The sequence below is a fragment of the Hylobates moloch genome, unplaced genomic scaffold, assembly GCF_009828535.3.
Source record: "Hylobates moloch isolate HMO894 unplaced genomic scaffold, HMol_V3 SCAFFOLD_13, whole genome shotgun sequence".
NCBI lineage: Eukaryota > Metazoa > Chordata > Mammalia > Primates > Hylobatidae > Hylobates > Hylobates moloch.
The window spans coordinates 51741402-51765010 of record NW_026652288.1 but is presented as its reverse complement, the minus strand read 5'-3'; the positions used below and the strand labels follow the sequence as shown (position 1 = coordinate 51765010).

At 43.1% G+C, this 23609-nt stretch overlaps 1 protein-coding gene across 2 annotated transcripts in view; it reads left to right on the top strand.

The window, feature by feature from the left end:
* Window positions 1-3407: 3407 nt before the first annotated feature.
* Window positions 3408-23609, top strand: part of EIF4B (eukaryotic translation initiation factor 4B) — a 31189-nt gene continuing 10987 nt past the window's right edge. Inside the window, exons 1-6 of one of the 2 annotated variants that reach the window (XM_032173644.2) lie at window positions 3408-3675; window positions 13957-14094; window positions 16618-16826; window positions 17753-17869; window positions 19659-19713; window positions 20343-20477. In XM_032173644.2, the coding sequence (XP_032029535.1) occupies window positions 3663-3675; window positions 13957-14094; window positions 16618-16826; window positions 17753-17869; window positions 19659-19713; window positions 20343-20477 (667 nt within the window). In that variant the 5' untranslated portion in view covers window positions 3408-3662. The remainder of the gene's footprint in view (window positions 3676-13956; window positions 14095-16617; window positions 16827-17752; window positions 17870-19658; window positions 19714-20342; window positions 20478-23609) is intronic. The other variant, XM_032173646.2, reaches the window with a different exon arrangement.

Here is a 23609-nt window from a genome sequence, read left to right as displayed (position 1 = left end):
ATTTAGGGAGGCTGAGGCGGGCGGATCACGAGGTCAGGAGATCGAGACCATCCTAGCCAACATGGTGAAACCCTGTCTCTACTAAAATACAAAAAATTAGTCAGGCATGGTGGCGCGAGTCTGTAGTTCCAGCTACTCAGGAGGCTGAGGCAGGAGAATCGCTTGAACCCAGGAGGTGGAGGTTGCAGTGAGCCGAGATAGCACCACTGCACTCCAGCCTGGTGAGAGAGCAAGACTCCATCTCAAAAAAAAAAAAAAATTGTACTTTTAGTACAGACAGGGTTTCGCCATGTTGGCCTCGCTGGTCTTGAACTCCTGATCTCAGGTGATCTGCTAGCCTCGGCCTCCCAAAGTGCAGGTGTGAGCCACCACACCTAGCGGAGCAACAACCCTTTAACTGGACCTTCTCTTCCATTATTGTATTACCAGAAAGGGGTCCAGATCCAGGCCCTAAGAGAGGGTTCTTGGACCTCATGCAAGAAAGAATTCTGGGCAAGTCCATAAAGTGAAAGTAAGTTTATTCGGAAAGCAAAGGAATAAAAGAATTGGCCAGGCGTGGTGGCTCACACCTATGATCCCAGCACTTTGGGTGGCTGGGGCAGGCAGATCACTTGAGCTCAGGAGTTCAAGACCAGCCTGGGCAACATGGGGAAAACCCATCTCTTTTTTTTTTTTTTTTTTTTTTTTGAGATGGAGTCTCGCTCTGTCGCCCAGGCTGGAGTGCAGTAGCGCAATCTCGGCTCACTGCAAGCTCCGCTTCCCGGGTTCACGCCATTCTCCTGCCTCAGCCTCTCCGAGTAGCTGGGACTATAGGCGCCCGCCACTATGCCCGGCTAATTTTTTTGTATTTTTAGTAGAGACGGGGTTTCACCGTGGTCTCGATCTCCTGACCTCGTGATCCGCCCGCCTCGGCCTCCCAAAGTGCTGGGATTACAAGCGTGAGCCACCGCGCCCGGCCCGGGAAAACCCATCTCTACAAAAAAATACAAACATTAGCTGGGCATGATGGCACATGCCATTGGTCTGGGCTTCTCGGGAGGCTAAGGTAGGAGGACTGCTTTAGCCCAGGATGTGGAGGTTGCAATGAGCCATGATCTCACCACTACACTCCAGCCTGGGTAACAAAGTGAGACCCTGTCTCAAAAAAAAAAAAAAAGAAAAAGAAAAAGGAATAAAAGAATGGCTACTACATAGGCAGAGAGCAGCAGCATGGGCTGCTTGACTAAGCATACTTATAGTTATTTCTTGATTATATGCGAAACAAGGGGTGGATTATTCATGTTTTCTCCAGAAAGAGGAGGGCAATTCCCGAACTGAGGGTTCCTCCCCCTTCCTCACATTGCCATGGCATCTGTAAACTGTCATGGCCTGGTGGGAGTATCTTTCACCATGCTAACGCATTATATTTGGCATATAATGAGCAGTGAGGAGAGGTCAATTTAGTCGCCATCTTGGTTTTGATGGGATTTGGCTGGCTTCTTTACTGCACGCTGTTTTATCAGCAAGGTCTTTGTGACCTATAACTTGTGTTGACCTCCTATCTCATCCTGTGATTAAGAATGCCTAACCTTCTGGGAATGCAGCCCAGTAGGTCTCAGACTTATTTCACCCAGCCCTATTCAAGGAGTTGCTCTGGTTCAAACACCTCTGAAAATTGCACTCTCCATTCAGTAGCCTGAGTAATCTCTTTTTTTCTAATTAACGCATGACTTACATAAAGTACACAAATCTTAAGTATTCACAAATCTTAAGCATACGAATTCTAGATATACCCATTGTAACCACCACTCACATCAGGATACTAAGTAACCCTTTTTAAAATTTTATTTCAACTCATGACATTTCTCTGCTTTAAATCATTCCACACTTTCCCAATCCCCTCGAGATAAAATCCAAACACCTCCTAAACCTGGTTACACAGCCTCACATGATCCAGCCCCTATCTCTCAAGATCCATCCTGTACCACTCTTCCCTCCCCTGCCCTCACCATATTGCAGCAATCCCAACTGCGCATCCTGTCTTCTCCTAAACCGCCTCAGAAGACATTCCCAGGGCTGGCAGCTTGTAATTTAGACCTCCGTCTGAATGTCACTTCCTCAGAGATCTCCTCTGACAGGCAATCTAAAGTTGCACCTAATAACTTTTTATTACACCACCTTGTTTTAATTACTCACAGAATACTTGTTGTAATATTTTATTTATTAGTTGCTTATTATCTGTCCTTCCCCCACTAGAATATAACCTCTTTTGGGACAGTTCTATTCCATGTTGTACCCACAAGTGTCTCTGCCTGGCACACGGTGGGCAACACAAATTTTCACTGAATGAATGAAATGGAACATCAGCTAGGGGAAGCATGAATAGCCCTAGTCTCAGAAATCCTAAAGGCCTAAGTTGGACTAAACCTAGTCAGTAAATTGGACCATTAAATGAGGTAAAAGCCCATGGCAATTAAGTGTTCAGCATTTGTTACCCTCTTATTCCGTCTACACATGCCTCATTAAAACCATTCTTACACAAGACGTTCGATTTGTTTTGCCTTTACAAAAAGTAATTTGAAAACAAACAGTGGCTCATGCCTGTAATCCCGGCACTGTGGGAGGCCTCGGAGGGAGGAATGCTTGAGCCCAGGAGTTCGAGACCAGCCCCGGCGACATAGGGAGACACACCGCCCCCCAAGCCCGCCACTTCGTCTCCACACAAAGACGTTTTTTTAATTAGCTGGTCCTGGAGGCGCTCGCCTGTGGTCCCAGCTACTCGGGAGGCTGAGGTGGAAGATACTGCTTGAGCCCCGGAGGTTGAGGCTGCAGTGAGCCGAGATCGCGCCACTGCACTCCAGCATGGGCGACAGGGCGAGACCCCGTCTCAAAAAATAAAAATAAAAAAAAATAAAATCAGTAATTTCTGATGTGGCTTTTAAAAACTAGGCCGGGCGCAGTGGCTCACGCCTATAATCCCAGCACTTTGGGAGGCCGAGGCGGGTGGATAGCCTGAGGCCAGGAGTTCAAGACCAGCATGGCCAATATGGTGAAATATCCCGTTTCTACTAAAAATACAAAAAACTAGCAGCGAATGGTGGTGGGCGCCTGCAATCCCAGCTACTCCGGAGGCTGAGGCAAGAGAATCGCCTGAACTCGAGAGGCGGGGGTTGCAGTGAGCCGAGGTCGCCCGCGCCATTGCACTCCAGCCTGGGCAACAAGAGCGAAACTCCGCCTCAAAAAAAAAGTACATTAAACTCAGAATCTTCCCTTTCAGAATATCCACTTTGCCACATCCATCACCGGCTCCGCGCAGAGTAAGCGGAACCAGAAGCGAAGCCCCGCCCTTCCCGCCACTCTTCCGGCAGGAAGTCTGTGCGTCAGGAGGCCGGCCAGGACTCAGCTCCGGCCCCGCGCCCGCGTGTAGCCCTACGTAAAGCGTGAGGGGTTTCGCGACGACCCAGGCCCCACCCCTTTGGCCACATGTCGCGTATGTCTTCCCGTCGGACGCCGTGCCACCTCGCCGCGCAGCTTTACGAACCTAGAGCAGCTCCGCCCCGCCTCCTGTCTCCGTCCTCACCTCCCCGCCCCCTCCCAGCTTCGCGTCTCCTAGCTCGACGCGCCCGCTATAATCACGTGATTGCCTCATCCGGGTCCTTTGCGTTCTCTTTCCCTCTCCCAACATGGCGGCCTCAGGTGAGCGAGCAGCCGAGCGCGGCCAAGGACTGGTCTCTGAAACCCCCCTCCGAGCGTGATCCACTGATTTCCTGAAGTCGGGGAATTGCTGGCACCGGTTCCTTTCTGAATTGAGGGCTGCGGCAGGCTGGCGGCGTGGCCATGTTAGGTTACTGCCTCGGGATGTTTGGGGGGGAGGGGAAGGTGTCCTTCCCCTCCCCCTCACAATTTTCACCCTTTTTGCGCGAGATTGGAATAGGCAGTAATGGTGGACTCTGGCTTGAATTGGAGAAGGAGGCGCAGAAAGGTGTGCGGGTGGTGCGAGGCCTTTTCGTAGACGTGAAGCACCGTGCCTGCGTGAAGGCGTGGAGGAAGGAAGGAGGCGGTTGCTGCGCGGACGAGTGCACATTAGACTACGTCTCCAAGGCGCGAGGCTGTAGCGGACCAGAGTCGGGGGCAGGGGAATAAGTGTGGGGGGGCGGGGGGGAGCAGTTGGAACGCGAGCGCGTGTCGGTGGAGGGGCGGGGGAAGGCAGCGGTGCGCGTGCGCGGTAGGAGACACGCGGGTAGTAGAGACGGGCGCGCCTTCACTGTGTGCGCTAGAACCCAGATGGGAAGCTTTCAAGGCGCCTGTGTTGCGCTCTTCTTATGTCCTTTTAGGTTGTCTCTTCCCTTTCTAGAGTGTGGCCCTGTGCCTGTATTCTTCCAAGGGTGTGTGTGTTAGGCTTGGAGGTTGGTGCTGTTGGAGTTAGATGGGGGTGGGGAACCCAGTGTGGCGCACCCACGTGTTGGAGAAGCACGGGTGTGCACCTAGATTTCTTTCTAGGCTTTTTTCTCATACTCAATTGGAGGCATTTTTTACTCAGCGCAGCTATATGCCAGGATCAAGTTTCTCTTTTGGCGCTTCCATGTTGGTTGAATTTGGATAGCTCCAATGGTAGATTTCAGCTTTTTTTTTTTTTTTTTTTAAGGTAACTGTGCAACTACCAGCAGGTACTTTTAAAATAGTGCTTACTAGTGGCTGGAGTTGCTTACTTCTTTAGACAACCTTGGAGGGAAATATCAGTGCCTTGCAAGTCTGCTTACATTTAGCATTGATTTTAGTTGGGGGAATATAGTTTGTTTTCTCTGGCATGACCTTGCATTCTTCAAAACATTATTTGAACTTCTATCTCTGGGTGCTCATTTCTTACCTAGTAATTCATCATCTCTATTACAAAGAAGCTAAGGGTTATGCTTGGCTTTGGAAAATTGAGGTGCGTTTGAACATCTTTCATTGGTGTAACGCTTGACAGTTGACCAAGCACTTTTGTGCATGTTGTCTCCTTCCATCCTGAGGTACTGCAGAGAGCTAGCGGTATTTCCCAGCTGAGGAATATTAAGGCCATACTGCTCTCAGCTGACAGAGCAAGGTCATAATCTTTGAGACTCCTTAGCAACTTAAAAGTATCAAGGTAGTCATCATCAGTTTAGGACGCTGGCCGAAAACATCTGAAGTTTACAAAAATGTTCATATTTTTTTCTCCAGTGGGCTAGTAAAAGTCCTAAATATATTTTAAACTAACCATTGCTTAAAGTACTTACTTGGTCTGGATTTGCCACCTTAACAGTTTAGTATCGTAATTTAGTGAAGAAAATCTGTGTTCTCTTTAACTTTTGTGTAATTTTTAGAGGCGGAAGATATGACAACAATTCATGTCCTTCGTTTTACCGAGTTGAGGGAAATCTAGACTAATAAAAGGGTTTTACTCTGACGTCCCATTCTCTTTTTCTTCCGTATTTACTCTACCCCCTTGAAAACCCTCATCTCCTTTAATTCACTTCAGTAAATCTTTTTAGCTGGTACTGGTATCTGAGCACAAGTCACATCTTTCAGTCTGTTCTTGAGGAATCTGGGGTTTATCGGATTGTTTCCCCACTCCTCTTTCCGGTCACATTGGCTTTGTGAAGTAACCAGTATTCCCTGATGTGGGAAATGGATGTTAGGTATTCTGTGTGAAAATACGTAAAACAACTTCGTACGTCTCTTACTGTTAAATGAGACCAAAAAATTCTTTGCAGCAATACCAGTTTCCAGTGTGATCCATTATTGACCTTCAAGAACTAAGGTAGGTCTCAGAACTAACTATAGAATGAGGATAGTTTGAATTCCTAGAAACTTGATACATTGAGCCAGTACACTTAATTCCTTGCTTTGCTTCTTAAAAAGAATTCTTAAAGGCCGGGCGCGGTGGCTCACGCCTGTAATCCCAGCACTTTGGGAGGCCGAGGCGGGCGGATCACTAGGTCAGGAGTTGGAGACCAATCTGACCAACATGGTGAAACTCTGTCTCTACTAAAAATACAAAAATTAGCTGGGCGTGGTGGCGCGTGCCTGTAATCCCAGCTACTCTGGAGGCTGAGGCAGGAGAATCGCTTCAATCTGGGAGGGGGAGGTTACAGTGAACCGAGGTTGCGCCATTGCACTCCAGCCTGGGCAAAAGAGCAAGACTCCATTTCAAAAAAAAAAAAAAACTTAAAAATACGAAGTTTTTCATTTTTCTTAAATTTTCATTGTGACTACTTTAGTAGACTTGCCAGTAATAAGCCAGTTACCGCTTGAATCTCAGTTTCTTTATCTGGAAAGTGGTCATTATTTATCTGCTGTCCCCTTACCTAGAGGGAATCAAATGTGTTTGATACAGGTTAACATTTAAAATGCTTTCAAATTGGGCAGGGTGCAGTGGCTCATGGCTGTAATCCCAGCACTTGGGGAAGCTGAGGTGGGTGAAACACCTCAGAACAGGAGTTCAAGACCAGCCTGGCCAACATGGTGAAACCGAGTCTCCACTAAAAATACAAAAATTAGCCAGGTGTTGGGCTGGGCGCGGTGGCTCCTGCCTGTAACCCAGGAGGCAGAGGTTGCAGTGAATTGAGATTGCACCATTGCCCTCCAGCCTGGGTGACAGAGCAAGACTCCGTCTCAAAAAAAAAAAAAAAAAAAAAAACTTTAAAATTGGAAATAACATATGTAAGCTCATGCACAGGCCTTTCATTTCCATAATGCTTCAAAATGCCGTCCTGTGTGACATCTCATTTGATTATCTTTATAGGGAGAAGATGCTCTGCAGTGGTTGTTTTCATACACTGCTGACTGTCACAGTGAAATGGTTTTAAGGGTTGCCATTATATATTGCTTACAGATTCCCTAGTTTCAAATTCCATCCTCTATCATGTATGTGTTATTCTGTGAGTAAGATACCCAGAAGGCCAAAACTAAAACTCTTTTTGAAAGTTTAAATACAAATACAGAATAGTGTCAATTAAGATAAAGCAGTGTTTCTAAGTAATGTCATTGAAAAAAGAGATATATTTCATCTCAAAACATTCTGGAATTCTCTTTTCGTGATGGTAGAGGAAATAACTGAACTTGAGTATGGTATTTTAAGTAATTATTTGTAATTAGGTTTGCCTTATGTACATTTATGAGCCAGTTTCTTAAATTTGTAATAGATACTGCTATGGTCCCGATGGTGGGAAGGTACCAAATCAAGAAGTTTAACTTGAATTTGTGTACCTCCTGTCTCCCATTTTGTGTAATGGTTAGCATGGCATGCATTGGGCACTTTTGTTTGATTATGTATATGATCAAATTGAGTATTCCTGGAGGGATAAGGAAAAGGTAGTATGGCATCTTCTTGTGTCAAAATGAAATAATTGGGCACAGAGAGGTCGTGTAACTGAACCCGTACGGGGGTCAAGATGGTGGAGCTTATGAGTTTTGAATCAGTCGTTATCTCTACTATGCTAAACTTACCCAATCCCCAACTAAATCAAAGGGTGGCTTGCATTGGGATCTTTTTAACTTTACAATGGGTTTATCTGGATAGTAAATGCATTTTTTACTTGAGGAGAGTTTATCCTGACAGTCTCGTCATAAGTCAGGGAGCATCTATATAGTGCAGTAAAAGTGAAGGTGAAATATTAAATTACATTGCATGAAATGTCTTTTCATGGCTGGGCTGTAAACACCATTGTAATTAGTCTAATTCTAGGTACTCTGGGTAGATTGTGTTTATACAATGTTGTTGGTTTAGGGAAACATTTGTTAATCATTAATTCATTATTTAAAGTAGCTTTTTTTTGTTTTGTTTGTTTTTGTTTTGAAACAGAGTTTCACTCTATGGCTCAGGCTGGAGTGCAGTGGCGTGGTCTTGGCTCACTGCAATCTCCACCTCCTGGGTTCAAGCGGTGCTTGTAGAGACGGAGTTTCACCGTGTTGGCCAGGCTGGTCTCGAGTTCCTGACCTCGGGTGATCCTCCCACCTTGGCCTCCCAGAGTGCTGGGATTACAGGCATGAGCCACCACACCTGGCCTAAAGTAGCTTTTAATTATGGAGAATGTGGCAGAACTCACTTTTAATAACAGCTTTATTCGATGTAATTTGTATACCATAAAATTTACCCTTTTAAAGTATACAGTTTGGACCGTGTGCAGTGGCTCACACCTGTAATCCCAGCACTTTGGGATGCCAAGGCAGGAGGATCACTTAAGCTCAGGAATTCAAGACCAGCCTAAGTAACATGGTGAGACCACGTCTCTACAAAAAAAATTTAAAAAATGAGCCAGGGGTGGTGGCATGTACCTGTGGGTCCCAGCTACTTGGGAGGCTGCGGTGGGAGGATTGCTTAAGCCGTGGAGGTCAAGGCTGCGGTGAGCCATTATCTCACTACTGTACTCCAGCCTGGGTGGCAGAGCAAGACCCTATATGATTTGGTGGGGTTTAGTATATTCAGAGATGTTCAGCCATCATTATTATCTAATTTCAGAACCTTTTTATCACCCCCAAAGAAAAGTCCTTTATATAGGACTAACATTTCCTTTTCATTTATCTTTTTATTTATTGAAGTGAAACATCACTTAGAACATGGTTCTCAACTAAGGGACAGTGTTTTCATCCCAAACCCCCATCCCACCCCAGAGCATTTGGCAGTGTCCAGAGACGCTTTTGGTTGTCACAGTGGAATGGGGGTCTTGGGTTGCTATTGGCATCTAATGAGCAGAGTCAGAGATAACTGCTAAAGATCCCCCCATGACAAGAAGTTACCTAAGCTAAAATATCAGCAGTGCTGAAATAGAGAAACTCTGAGTTAAGAAGTAGGCTGTATTTATTTTAGTATCTATTACAACAAATCCTGTTTATTAAGAAAACCATGAATGTGTTGTCTCTTGTTTAAGGGCTTCTGGACTTAGCAATATTTCCGTTTTTAAGATCTTTTATTAAACCTGTATGGGTATATAAAGAGCTGGAGGTGTGTATTCCCCACTGTAGACCGTGTATAAATAATTGGGACACGTTTTGTTTTGTGAGGTGATTGATTTGTTAACTTTTTAACCAGTTCACATAAGATTTAGAGAAAACTAAAGAATTGGACCAGTTCATTGTTGAATTGCAAAGGATTGATAAACCTGGAGCATTAAACAGTGCTTTACTTATAAAGCAGAGGGAACACTGTTGAAATCTGAACACGTAATGGGCCTAGGTATTGAGGGAGCAAAGGGCATGGAGGATTTAGATAACATCTTTTCTCAGTTATTGGAATGAAATGGAGTGGAACAAACACGGGCACCTACTTTAAGTTTATTGATTTTGCTTTCCAAGGGCTAGTTCCTTTAAACCTGCTGCTTATATTGTGACTGAGTCAGTGCTGCTGCTACAGTTAAATAAGTTAAAGATCTTGTAAGGAATTTTAGCCTGTTTTTTTTAAGACTCATCTAACAGGTGGGGCGCAGTGGCTCACGCCTGTAATCCCAGCACTTTGGGAGACAGAGGCGGGCAGATGACCTGGGGTTGGGAGTTGGAGACCAGCCTGACCAACATGGAGAAACCCCATCTCTATTAAAAATACAAAATTAGCCAGGTGTGGTGGTGCATGCCTGTAATCCTAGCTACTTGGGAGGCTGAGGCAGGAGAATCCCTTGAACCTGGGAGGCTGAGGTTTCGGTGAGCCGAGATTCCACCATTGCACTCCAGCCTAGGCAACAAGAGCAAAACTCTGTCTCAAAAAGAAAAAAAAAAAAGACTCATCCAACAGTAATTTCTTTTTTTTTCCTTTTTTGGCGGGGGTGGGGGGTGGTGCGGAGTCTCACTTTGTAGCCCAGGCTGGAGTGCAGTGGCGCCATCTCAGCTCATTGCAAGCTCCACCTCCCCGGGTCACGCCATTCTCCTGCCTCAGCCTCCCGAGTAGCTAGGATCACAGGTGCCCGCCACCACGCCCGGCTAATTTTTTTTGTATTTTTAGTAGAGACAGAGTTTCACCATGTTATCCAGGATGGTCTCGATCTCCTGACCTCGTGATCCGCCCGCCTCGGCCTCCCAAAGTGCTGGGATTACAGGCGTGAGCCACCAGGCCCAACAGTAATTTCTTAACCAGAGGGCCTGGGAGTGGGTGGCAATCAGAGGAGGGGGAGACTTGTGATTTGAAAAGACATTCTAAGATTTAAAAGTGCTTTTATTTTTTTTTTTTATTTTTTTTTTTTGAGACGGAGTCTCGCTCTGTCGCCCAGGCTGGAGTGCAGTGGCGCAGTCTCGGCTCACTGCAAGCTCGGCCTCCCAGGTTCACGCCATTCTCCTGCCTCAGCCTCTCCGAGTAGCTGGGACTACAGGTGCCCGCCACCACATCCAGCTAATTTTTTGTATTTTTGGTAGAGACAGGGTTTCACTGTGGTCTCAATCTCCTGACCTCGTGATCCGCCCGCCTCGGCCTCCCAAAGTGCTGGGATTACAAGCGTGAGCCACCGCGCCTGGCCTAAAAGTGCTTTTAATATTTTTTAGTCATGATATTTAATTTGTTTGGAAATTTCAAATAACGTTAAAGAAGAAACTTGTTTGTCAAAGGAGTCAAGGGGTGAGAGTTGAGAAACTGTGATCTACAAAGTTGATTTAAGCCAAATCGGACTAAAGGGCCGATTAATTCCACATTCTGCTGTTTTGGTAGAAGATACGTATATAGAACAAAGAGGAAAGGGATACCTTATTCAGATTGTTATGTTCTTTTGTTGAACTTTACCTTATTGTACTGACCACCAGTTCTATTTTTATCCTCCCAGTGGAAGGACAGGTTAATAATTGGATATTAGCTGATGATACTAGATTAAGCCCCGTGAGGGTAAGGATCTCTGGCTAGCATCCTATTAGTCCCAGACAATATTTTTGAATTAAATGACACGAAAAAGCCTAAAATAAGCCCATGCACTATAAGTGGTTTACCTCATGTCTTATTCATGTTAGCTTATTAAAATCTCCCATAGATCTTTGCATATGAGGCTGGGCACAGTGGCTCATGCCTGTAATCGCAGCATTTTGGGAGGCCAAGGTGGGTGGATCATTTGAGGTCAGGAGTTCGAGACCAGCCTGGCCAACATGGTGAAACCCCATCTCTACTAAAAATACAAAAATTAACCAGGCTTGGTGGCACATGCCTGTAATCCCAGCTACTCGGGAGGCTGAGGCAGGAGAATCACTTGAACATGGGAAGCAGAGGTTGCCATGAGCCAAGATGGCGCCACTGCACTCCAGCCTGGACAACATAGTGAGACTCCCTCTGAAAAAAAAAAAAACCTTTGCATATGAGCTGCAGCAATAAAAGTGCTATGAGACCCAACATCTCCGTAACCGTATTCTTTGAAAGCTGTGGAATAAGGCCAAGTGCAGTGGCTCACATCTAATCCCAGTACTTTGGAAGGCTGAGACAGGTGGACCACTTGAGGCCAGGAGTTGAAGACCAATCTGGGCTGTGTAGCAAGACCCCTGCCTCTACAAAAAATTTTAAAATTAGCTGGGCATGGTGGTGCATGCCTATAGTCCCAGCTACTCAAGAGGCTACAGTGGGAGGATTGCTTGAGCCCAAAAGGTCAAAGCTGCGGTGAGCCATGATTGCACCACTGCAAAAAAAAAAAAAAAAAAGAAAAAGCAGGCCGGGTGTGTTGGCTCACGTCTATAATCCCAGCACTTTGGGAGGCCGATCACGAGGTGAGGAGATCGAGACCATCCTGGCTAACACTGTAAAACCCTGTCTACTAAAACTAAAAAAAAAAAAAAAAAAAAAAAAAAAAGCCTGGCGTGGGGGCATGTGCTTGTTGTCCCAGCCACTTGGGAGGCTGAGGCAGGAGAAATTGCTTGAACCTGGGAGGCAGAGGTTGCAGTGAACTGAGATCGCGCCACTGCACTCCGGCCTGTATGACAAAGCGAGACTCCGTCTCAAAAAAAAAAAAAAGCGTAGGATGGATTCAAAATGTGATCTGGTTGATCATAAACGATACTTTTGGAGCTGGATTAATATTAAGTCACTTGAGAGATACAGAAAATACCATGTTCGTGGTCAACTTTGATTATTTTAGCCGGGTTCATCTGGTTTGCACATTGAGACCATAATACTTCATGTTCTAATTGTGTCCAAAAGGCTATGTGTTAACATTCATAGCAAACTGGTTACCTTTATTTCCTGAAAGTTAAATTTTGAAAGAAAGGCAGATACCAAGTGAGAAAGCAACCTTCAGTTAAACAAAGGGATACATCAAGTTTGATATTCTTGGATTAAAAATCAGGCGACAATTGGAACATGGAGGAGAAATTCATGATTATAAAAACCATGAAGCCGATCTTTTTTACAACAAAGCTGCTTGTTTTTTTCTTAATCATGTAGTGGCTGCTATCAGGCCAGTTCTGGAACTTTACTGAGTCCCTCTGCTCTTCTGAATCAGCTCTTGATTGGTGGTAACTTCTCAGAAGTTCTGAGGACCACGAAGAAAGAGCAGTGTCAGTTCACTTAAGTTGAGCCATTTGGAGATTACTAAATATTCCATAACCGTGGGAAACACTTAAATGTGGTGGTTATTAGGGTTTTCTTGTGTTTTCCTTTTAGCATTACATCCTCATATACAGTGTTGTTATAGTAGAGGAGGACATTTTTTCTAGGGGACAGAGAGATCTAGGGAATATGACTGTTAACATTTGAACACTTTCAAATAGCAGTACGTTTTACCGTGGTTTTGATAACCTGACATAGAATAAGCTGCTGAGAGGCAAGGATACCTTGGTATATAGAAAGAGCCTTGGACTTCGTATTGAAAAAACTTGGGTTTTATCTTCAGCCCAGCCATCTAATGTCTCTGTAACTTTACAGACATCTAGTGTTTCACTTAACCTCTCTGAGACTTAGTTTCCTTTTCTGTAAATTGATAGTTGTGGCCAGGCACCATGGCTCATACCTGTAATTCCAGCATTTTGGGAGGCTGAGGCAGGAGGATCACTTGAGCCTAGGATCCTCCAGGATACTTGAGACCAGCCTGGGCAACACAGGGAATTAAAAAACTTTTTAAAAATCTGCTGGGCATGGTGCTGTGCCTCTGTGGTCCCAGCTATTGAGGAGGCTGAGGTGGGAGGATCACATGAGCATGGGAGGGTTGAGGCTGCAGATAGCCGTGGCCACACCACTGCACTACAGCCTGGACAACAGAGCAAGACCCTGTCTCAAAGAAAAAAAAATGGGGCCGGGTATGGCAGTTCACACCATAATCCCAGCACTTTGGGAGGCCGAGGCAGGAGGATCACCTGAGGTTAGGAGTTCGAGACCAGCCTGGCCAACATGGTGAAACCCCGTCTCTACTAAAAACACAAAAAAATTAGCTGAGTGTGGTGGCGGGTGCCTGTAATCCCAAGTACTCGGGAGGTTGAGGCAGGAGAATTGCTTGAACCCAGGAGGCAGAGGTTGCAGTAAGCCAAGATGGCACCATTGCACTCCAGCCTGGGCAACAAGAGCAAGACTCTGTCTCAAAAAAAAAAAAAAGGATAGTTGTGATTCCTTCCTTATATGGTTTGTTTATAAGTATCAAACAATCTTCAAAACTGCCATACGGAATGTGTTATATGAGATACGAATTTTTATTGATCTTTTTTATCCAAGGAGCAGTGAAAGTAGTAACTGAATAGAAGCAGTTACAAAATTAAAGGTCTCAAATGATAAGTGAATATAGTAGAAAATAAAAGGTTGCCCCCACACCCCAAACATACTCTCCAGGGGGTATCTCAAATACTCAGACCCTTTTCCATACGTAAATATGTGTTTACACTAATAGGTATTCTGCAACTTTTAAATTTCTTATTTATGTCTGCATAGTACCCCTTCATGGAAATGCCATAATTTAACCATTTGAGGAGTGTCCATGTTATTTCTTTCTAAATAATGTTTTACAATATTGCATTGTACAACTCTGTAAATACCTGAGTATTGGTGAATAATCTTTCTCTTGCCTTTTAAAACAGCAAAAAAGAAGAATAAGAAGGGGAAGACTATCTCCCTAACAGACTTCCTGGCTGAGGATGGGGGTACTGGTGGAGGAAGCACCTATGTTTCCAAACCAGTCAGCTGGGCTGATGAAACGGATGACCTGGAAGGAGATGGTAATTTTTCTTTTGTCATCATGTTTGGAATGTTTATGATTTTCTAGACAAAACCTATTACATAATAATTCACATCGTTTGTAATCTGAAAAGAACTTACTCATTTTTTAGCACCTGAAATCTTACATATTTTATAGTATCTAAGGTTTAATCTGAGGTTTGGGCTATCAGACTTTGCAGTGAAGACTGAAGTGGTCATTTAAGAGAGCTTTGCTAGTTCTTGTTCTTGCATTAACAGACTTCTTAAGTTACTATTCTTTTGGGCCTCATTTTCTTCATTTTGAAAGTAAGAACTAGATCATCTAAAAATTCCTTTTAGATCTAAAATTATATGGGGTCCTCATAAAGTGATATTTCAGGCCACTCAACGATGGCTTACACCTGTAATCCCAGCACTTTAGGAGGCCAAGGTGGGCAGATCACGTGAGATCAGAAGTTCAAGACCAGCCTGGCCAACATGATGAAAACCTGTCTCTACTAAAAATACAAAAATTAGCTGGGCGTGGTGGCGTGTGCCTGTAACTTCAGCTACTCGGGAGGCTGGGGCAGGAGAATTGCTTGAATCTGGGAGGCGGAGGGTGCAGTGAGCTGAGATCATGCCACTGCACTCCAGCGTGGGTGACAGAGCGAGACTCCATCTCAAAAAAGTTAAAAAAAAAAAAAAAGTGATGTTTCAGTGTTATCTGTAAGTTATGTTTACTCAGAGCCAAGGAATAATTAGTTCTAGGAGTTATCAGTATAAAATCAGAGTGTCCTTGGGTATATGAAAATGGTCTGAGGAAAAGGAGTAAGAACAGTAATTATGGTGGGAAAATAACGAAGAGTCATTTGGTGTCATTTGGACAAGTTCTGTGCCTTCAGGGAGTCTCCAGGAATAATAAGGAGCTATGTTTTATAATTACCAGGTATGACATAAATCTCATTACCATTGTTTTTTTCCTAAAAATCTTTTATTGCATGCTGAAAGAATATTTTTTCTTGTGACCTGTTTTCATAATTCCTAAAAACAGGAAATTTTTTTTGAGACAGAGTCTCACTCTATTGCCCAGGCTGGAGTGTAGGTGGCACGCTCTCTGCTCACTGCAACCTCTGCTCCCTGGGTTCAAGCGATTCTCCTGCCTCAGCCGCCTGAGTAGTTGGGATTACAGGTGCCTGCCACTGCACCCAGCTAATTTTTGTATTTTTAGTAGAGTCAGGGTTTTACCATTTTGGCCAGGCTGGTCTTGAACTCCTGACCTCATGATCCACCTGCCTCAGCCTCCCAGAGTGCTGGGATTACAGGCATGAGACACCGCACCCGGCCAAAACAGGAAATTTTATATAGGTCGTACTTCCCATAAGTGTTGGTATCTGAAGTACAAATTCATGGACAGTGCTGTAGGAAAAGATTTTTGTTTTTTGTTTTTTTTTTTTTTTTGAGACGGAGTCTTTCTCTGTCCCCCAGGCTGGAGTGCAGTGGCGCGATCTCGGCTCACTGCAAGCTCCGCCTCCCGGGTTCACGCCATTCTCCTGCCTCAGCCTCCCGAGTAGCTGGGACTACAGGCGCCCGCCAACACGCCCGGCTAATTTTTTGTATTTTTAGTAGAGACGGGGTTTCACCGTGTTAGCCAGGATGGTCTCGATCTCCTGACCTCGTGATCCGCCCGCCTCGGCCTCCCAAAGTACTGGGATTACAGGCTTGAGCCACCGCGCCCGGCCAAGATTTTTGTTGTTGTTGTTGTATTTTTTGTTTGTTTGTTTTCAGACGGAGTCTCACTCTGTCGCCCAGGTTGTAGTGCAGTGGCGCAATCTCTTGGCCTACTGCAACCTCCACCTCCTTGTTCAAGCGATTCTCCTGTCTCAGCCTCCCAAGTAGCTGGGATTACTGGCACGTGCCACCACGCCTTGCTAATTTTTGTATTTTTAGTAGAGACAGGGTTTCACCATAATGGTCAGGTTGGTCTCAAACTCCTGACCTCAGGTGATCCACCCACATTGGCCTCCCGAAGTGTTGGGATTATAGGCGTGAGCCACCGAGCCGGGCCTGTTGTTTTTAAGGGAGGATAGAACATGCAGAAAAATACTCGACTTCAACCTCACCACTAGGAATACGAGAGTTGTAGTAGTAGTTAAATACACCTGGAATAAGAGGGACCCAGGTTTGAATCGTAGCTTTACCGTCTGTGACCTTGGGCAAATTACTGTCTGAAATCTGAGTTTGCTTTTCTGTAGAATGGGGGACAACCTCACAGGACTGTTAAAAAGATAAGATGGGATATAATGAATATAAAGTAGCTGGCACACAGTAATATTCCATAAAGAGTTGTATTTATGGAATAATATTTCTTTGCTACATAAGGATTAAGGTGTCATAATCTCAGAAGCTTCTCTTCGTAAAGTGCCCTTATTACTGAACCCCCACTTTTTTGTCTGTTTTTCTTGTATAGCATGTTTAATAGTTGGCAGTTAACGTGGGTCCTCTTGTTCTATGACAGTAGTGAGAGAAGTTTCTTCTAATTTCTTACATTCATTTCTCTATCCTAGTTTCAACAACTTGGCACAGTAACGATGACGATGTGTATAGGGCGCCTCCAATTGACCGTTCCATCCTTCCCACTGCTCCACGGGCTGCTCGGGAACCCAATATCGACCGGAGCCGTCTTCCCAAATCGCCACCCTACACTGCTTTTCTAGGAAACCTACCCTATGATGTTACAGAAGAGTCAATTAAGGAATTCTTTCGAGGATTAAATGTAAGTGTAAAAGTTGTAATAATTAACTAGATATTGAGGATAATGTCTAAAAAAGACTAATTGTGGAATGGGCAGTTGCTGTTAAAAAAACAACTAGAAATATACTTTAAGGCCAGGAATGGTGGCTCACGCCTGTAATCCCAGCACTCTGGGAGTCCGAGGCGGGTGGATCATTTGAGGTCAGGAGTTCGAGTCCAGCCTGGCTAACGTGGTGAGACCCTGTCTCTACTAAGAATACAAAAATTAGCTGGGCGTGGTGGCACACGTCTGTAATCCCAGCTACTTGGGAGGCCGAGGTAGGAGAATTGCTTGAACCTGGGAGACGGAGGTTGTGGTGAGCCGAGATTGCGCTGTTGCACTCCAGCCTGGGCAACAAGAGTGAAACACCATCTCAAAGAAAAAAAATAAAATCAAAATTTTATATATATATGTGTGTGTGTGTGTGTGTGTGTATGTATATAATATATATATTTTTTTTTAATTTTTCTTTTTTTTTTTGAGACAGAGTCTCATTCTGTCATCCAGGCTGGAGTACAGTGGATTACATGCCCAGCTAATTTTTTTGTATTTAGTAGAGAGAGGGTTTCACTATGTTGGTCAGGCTGGTCTCGAACTCCCGACCTCAGATGATCCACCTGCTTTGGCCTCCCAAAGTGCTGGGACTACAGGCATGAGCCACTGTGCCTGGCCTGAATTCATCTTTATTTTTTTAAGAGTTAAATTCATATAGTTCAAAATTCAGAAGGTATAATAGGGCATTTAGTAAAGTTTCTACTATCCCTCTGCATCAGTTTTCCTCCTGAGACAACCATGTTCTTGTGTATTCAGAAAAATTCATGCACATACAGTAATGCTTTTGTAGTCCTCTCAAAAAATGACAAATGAAGAACGTTAGGAAACTTTGTTGTTGTTTCTTATTCCTTCAGATCAGTGCAGTGCGTTTACCACGTGAACCCAGCAATCCAGAGAGGTTGAAAGGTTTTGGTTATGCTGAATTTGAGGACCTGGATTCCCTGCTCAGTGCCCTGAGTCTCAATGAAGAGGTAAAGAAAATAAGAGTGGGGATATGAGGGGTGTAAGTTCACAAATCTCATGTTTATTGATCAAACTGGTATTTTTTAGGTTGAGTGAGTGGCTCACTTCAAAGATTCCCATATCTATAAATAAAGGCCTGTGTTATTTAACAGTATATCACTTAACATTCAACATCTAGCAAGTCACACTTCAGCAAATTCAGTAGGCCCCAATAATTTAGAGAGGTACTTAGGTAGAAAGTTGTGGAAGAAACCCACCACGCACCAGGTCTCTAAGTCTCACACTGGTTTACCCACAGTGTTGCCTCAACTCTTATGGCGTTGCTTTTTCAAAGTAATCTGACCTGATAAAGGCAAATAGAAAAATCAAGTTTGTTTAGTATTGAAAGGCATATCTCATTTTCAGGGAAGTGTTGTAATGGTATTTTTGTTCATTTAAGAGGATTTGGAAACATTTCCTACAAAGGAATATTTTACAGGAGAGTGACAATAAATATCAGTCCTTCTGCTTGTCAACACTGCCAGCAAAGGTTTTCCTCTCCTAGGACTTGAGAGGCTTATATCTCAGAAGAAAAAAAGACTTTTTTCCTCCTTTAACTCCAAAAACACCTTATTGTTTATTGATAAGGCAATTTCTAGTGCCATTTGTGCCATATTTCTGTAGTCCTGATTTGCCATATGACATGATTGAAATCAACACCTCTTAGAAATAGTTTTGCTGCCTCATAATTGATTACCATCATGATAATCTGTAGTCAGTGTGAAATAGAGATAAAAATTAATGTACTTAGTTAAATGCATATGAAGGTCTAATCTTGTTGCAGAGTTACTCTTATTGGATTATTTTTAGATTTTTATTAACATTACTGGTCTCTAACTTTACTCAGTCTGGATAAGAAAAAATACCATGCAATTGTTAACTATTTGATGTTTACTAGATTAACTGTTACTTAATACATTGTTGTGGTCCATATTTAAGAGTTATTTTGTTACTAGAGATTTCATTATAGTGGTGTTTAATATAGTTTTGGATACTTTTAACTAAAAATCATTGTTATCCTTCTTCAACTGTAGATTCTACTATGAAATGAGGAAAAATCAGCAATAGAATTAATTGGGTTCAAAGTATATAAATAATGATGTGGGAAAGGGAAGTCAGAGGGTATCTCTGGAAGAACTGATTTATCCAAAGGTAATATTGAGTGAAAGAACCTAAGATTGTAGACAAAGCATGCTTTATGCAATTTTGCTGGTACATAGTAGTAGTAGGGGCTATATAAATGTGTTGGGTGTTTTTGTTTTTAAGAGACAGGGTCTCGCTATATTGCCCAGGCTGGACTTGAACTCCTGGGCTCAAGTGATCCTCCTGCCTCAGCCTCCCAAATAGCTGAGACCGTAGGTACATGCCACTGCACCTAGCTTCTATAAATTTTGATAAATAATTGTTGTGGCACCAAATATGCCTTTTATTCAGCTAGTTATGTGAGAATTATTTTTAATTTACTACACTTGATAAATTACCTTGGATAGTTAAAAAGTTAATTCTATTCTGTGAAATTAAGCTTTGTAAAAATAGTATGATAATTGACCTAATATTCAAGGCCAGCTTAAATTTGTTGAATTTTTAAGTCTTTATAAAGGACTCTTTAGCCCACAAATTGGAGTGTTAGCTAGATTACAGTGTTTTCCTTTATCTTCCTTCCCCTAGTGCTTCTGCTATGCCCAGACGTTCAAGGTCACTCAAGGGATTTGTGCATAATGGGGCAAAAGGTTGGTTAATATGGTCCTATGCTCTCAGTCTCTAGGTAACAGGAGAATTCGAGTGGACGTTGCTGATCAAGCACAGGATAAAGGTAAGGAAACTGGTAGAGATTTCTGTTTGGTAATGGTCCTAGGATGACACCAAGCCATCCTTTCCCAGAAAATTTGAATAGGGGTATTGGTGGACCTGCCTGAATCTACAGTAACAGTTTTCAATCAGTTTTGCCCCACAGGGGACTTCTGGCAATGTTTGAAGACATTGTAGGTTGTCACAATTGGAGGGAGTGCTGCTGACATAAGTAGAATCCAGGGGTTAATTCTATAGGGGATAGCACAATCCCCATCAACAAAGAATTATGCAGCCCAAAATGCATGTCAAGATTGAGAAGACTGATTGATCTAGATGAACATTAAATAGATGATAAATAGATTAGCTGCCTAACAGCACATTGGTCACAAAGGGGACCTAATTTGTATATGTTTCAGGGACTCCTGGCCATACAGAATTTGAGATAGCTAAGCATTAAACCAATAGGAAAAAATGGGAGGAAAAGAGCCACCTGGGGTTGAATTGGAGCATGTACTTATGGGGCCTGAGGTAACTGGGATGACAGTGTGACATGGAAGTGAAAAATAGGGTAAAATGGGTTTCTATGTGTGAGAAATATTGGGCAAAGTTTTTATGAGCTAACTTATGGTTTTTGTTTTAATGTATCTGTAGACAGGGATGATCGTTCTTTTGGCCGTGATAGAAATCGGGATTCTGACAAAACAGATACAGACTGGAGGGCTCGTCCTGCTACAGACAGCTTTGATGACTACCCACCTAGAAGAGGTGATGATAGCTTTGGAGACAGTAAGTTTGTTTTTATGAAGTTAGCTTCTTCTGTGCTTTGGGAGGCTATTTAGTAATAGGACAAATGTGTTACAGATGATCAGATCATATTAACAGATAGAAGGGGGAAAGCAGATTAAGAAAAATTTTGGATAATATCTGAAAGAATTGATAGATGCAGAAAACGAATTTGGTAAATTAATAATTTTTTTTGGAAACTTAAAGGGACAGACATTTCTCTTTTTTTGGAGACAATTGTTTATAAAGAAACCCAAGCTGGGCATGGTGGCTATAATCCCAACACTTTGGGAGGTCAAGGCAGGTGGATTGCTTGAGGCCAGGAGTTTGAGAGCAGCCTGGGCAACAAAACAAGACCCTATCTACCAAAAAAACAAAAAGCTGATGTGGTGGTGTGCACCTGCAGTCCTAGCTATTCAGCAAGCTGAGGCAAGAGGACTCCTTGAGCCCAGGAGGTCTAGACTGGGTGACAGAGCGAGACCCTGTCTCCAAAAAAAAAAAACCCAACAGATTCCACAAAGTGAGCTGTTTGAAATAAGAGTTCAGTATGATTGCTGGGTGAAGAGCAGCATACAAAGATCAGTTGCATTACTTTTATATATATATATAGATTTTTTGAGACGGAGTCTCGCTCTGTCGCCCAGGCTGGGGTGCAATGGCAGGATCTCGGCTCACTGCAACCTCCATCTCCTGGGTTCAAGTGATTCTCCCGCCTCAGCTTCCCAAGTAGCTGGGACTACAGGCGCGTGCCACCACACCCAGCTAATTTTTGTATTTTTAGTAGAGACGGGGTTTCACCATATTGGCCAGGATGGTCTCATCTCTTGACCTGATGATCCGCCTGCCTTGGCCTCCCAAAGTGCTGGGATTACAGGCGTGAGCCACTGCGCCCGGCTGATCAGTTGCATTATTATATGCTTGTAGCAAACAATTAAAATGTAATTTTTTTATTTATTTTTTTTTTTTTTGAGTTGGAGTTTCGCTCTTGTTGCCCAGGCTGGAGTCCAATGGCATGATCTCAGGTCACCCCAACCTCTGCCTCCTAGGTTCAAGCGATTCTCCTGCCTCAGCCTCCCGAGTAGCTGGGATTACAGGCATGTGCCACCACGCCCGGCTAATTTTGTATTTTTAGTAGAGATGGGGTTTCTCCATGTTGGTCAGGCTGGTCTCGAACTCCTGACCTCAGATGATCCTCCTGCTTCAGCCTCCCAAAGTGCTGGGATTACAGGCATGAGCCACCGCACCTGGCCTAAAATGTAACTTTTTAAAATAAATATATTGATTCACTTTAAAAATACTCAAGATATAGCAGTGAACAAAGATATAGCAGTGTAATTTTTTTCTAATAAAAATTGATTCACTTAAATGCTCAAGATAGAGCAGTGAACGAAAACAAGAAAATCCTGTCTTTATTGGGCATACATTATTATAGTGGAGGGAAGAGACAGTGTGTGAATAATTAAACACTTGGGGTGCGGAAAGATAGGGGAGTAGGAAATATGGGGTAGGAGTAGAGAGTAATTACATACATCACTTTAACAAAGACCTTTATGGGGAAAATTATGCAACTTTATTAAAATACACAAAAATAGACAACACTAATTATTTTTAAAATGGAAAGAAGCTACTACCTAGTAAAAATAAATAAGTAGTGGTTTGTTTGTAATCAAATACTTAATAGCATAACAACAGGGATAAAATTCAAAACCTGTTACATTAAGGGGGAAAAAATTGTATATAAATTTGAAAACAATACCATGTAGTATTAATGCATAAGTTGTAAAAATATAAAGCTGTGCATGGTAATTTAACCACCTTTGTGGTGGGGGTAGGGAAAATTCTGTTGTTACATTTGTAACGTATTTCTTTTAAACAAAAAACTGAAATAAACATGGCAAAATATGACATTCACTAAACCTAAGTAATAGGTTCATAAGTTTGTTATAATGGCGTCTTTGCTTTTCTGTATGTTTGAAATAGTTTAAGTAAAAACAGACCAACTTAAATTTACAAGCTCTTTGTTTTGTTTTGTTTTTTTGAGATAGTCTCGCTGTGTTGCCCAGACTGGAGTGCAGTGGCAATCTTGCTTGGCTCACTGCAACCTCTGCCTGCCAGGTTCAGGGTGTTCCTCATGCCTCAGCCTCCTGAGTAGCTGAGATTACAGATGCGCGCCACCACACCTGGCTAATTTTTGTGTTTTTTAGTAGAGATGGGGTTTCACCATGTTGGCCAGCTGGCCTCTAACTCCTTACCTCAGATGATTCGCCCACCTTGACCTCCCAAAATGCTGGGATTACAGGTGTGAGCCAGCGCTCCCAGCACAAGCATTTTAATTTTGTGAGGTACCTTTTGAGCTTTGTACTAAATATAATTGGGGAAGCAGTAAGGGATATAATTCCTTTTAGAGGAGGGTCCTTAACCTTTTAAGATGTAGAAGGAAGAAGAATGGGTCATAGGTCTGAAAGAAGGATAAATCAGCAAGTTTATATCTGACTTTTTACATGGCTTTGTGACACAACAAAGCCTCGGGGAGAACTACGTGAGGTGATTAACTTCGGCATTTATGCAAGAGATTCTATTGTTAACAGGAAGAAATGGCTCTTGAAAGAAAAAGCAGACAATCAGACCAAGGGTCCTGTTTTGAGTCCAGGGGCATGGCTTTTCTCACCTGAAACCTTGAATTTAGAGCAAGCAGGATGGATAACGAGTGAGTGTGCTGTTGTTATCCAAAGCTGCCCCAAAGTCAACTTAGTTAACCTGAATTAAAGATCCAGAGACTCCCGTCCCAAGCATTAGGCCAAAAAGAGAATCCCGAGGGGTGTTGGGGGGTATTACACTCAATATTCCTATGAAATGTCAGTAACAGCATGTGCTGCTTTTCTCCAGTATGGATCTGTGCTTTCTCAGGAAATACAAGCTTATCATAATTTCAGTATTATCCAAATAAAATTAAGTGTAAATCGCATCTCCAGAAATTAAAACCACATTTCAAAATAAACAAAGGGCTGATTTTCTTATATGTGTCCTGTTTTAGATCGTTTCTATAATCATTTTACTAACATAGCATGTTCTTTAATATATAAAGTTTGTAATACCAGGAAATGTTATGTCTGGTCAGTAAAAATTATGTGGTTT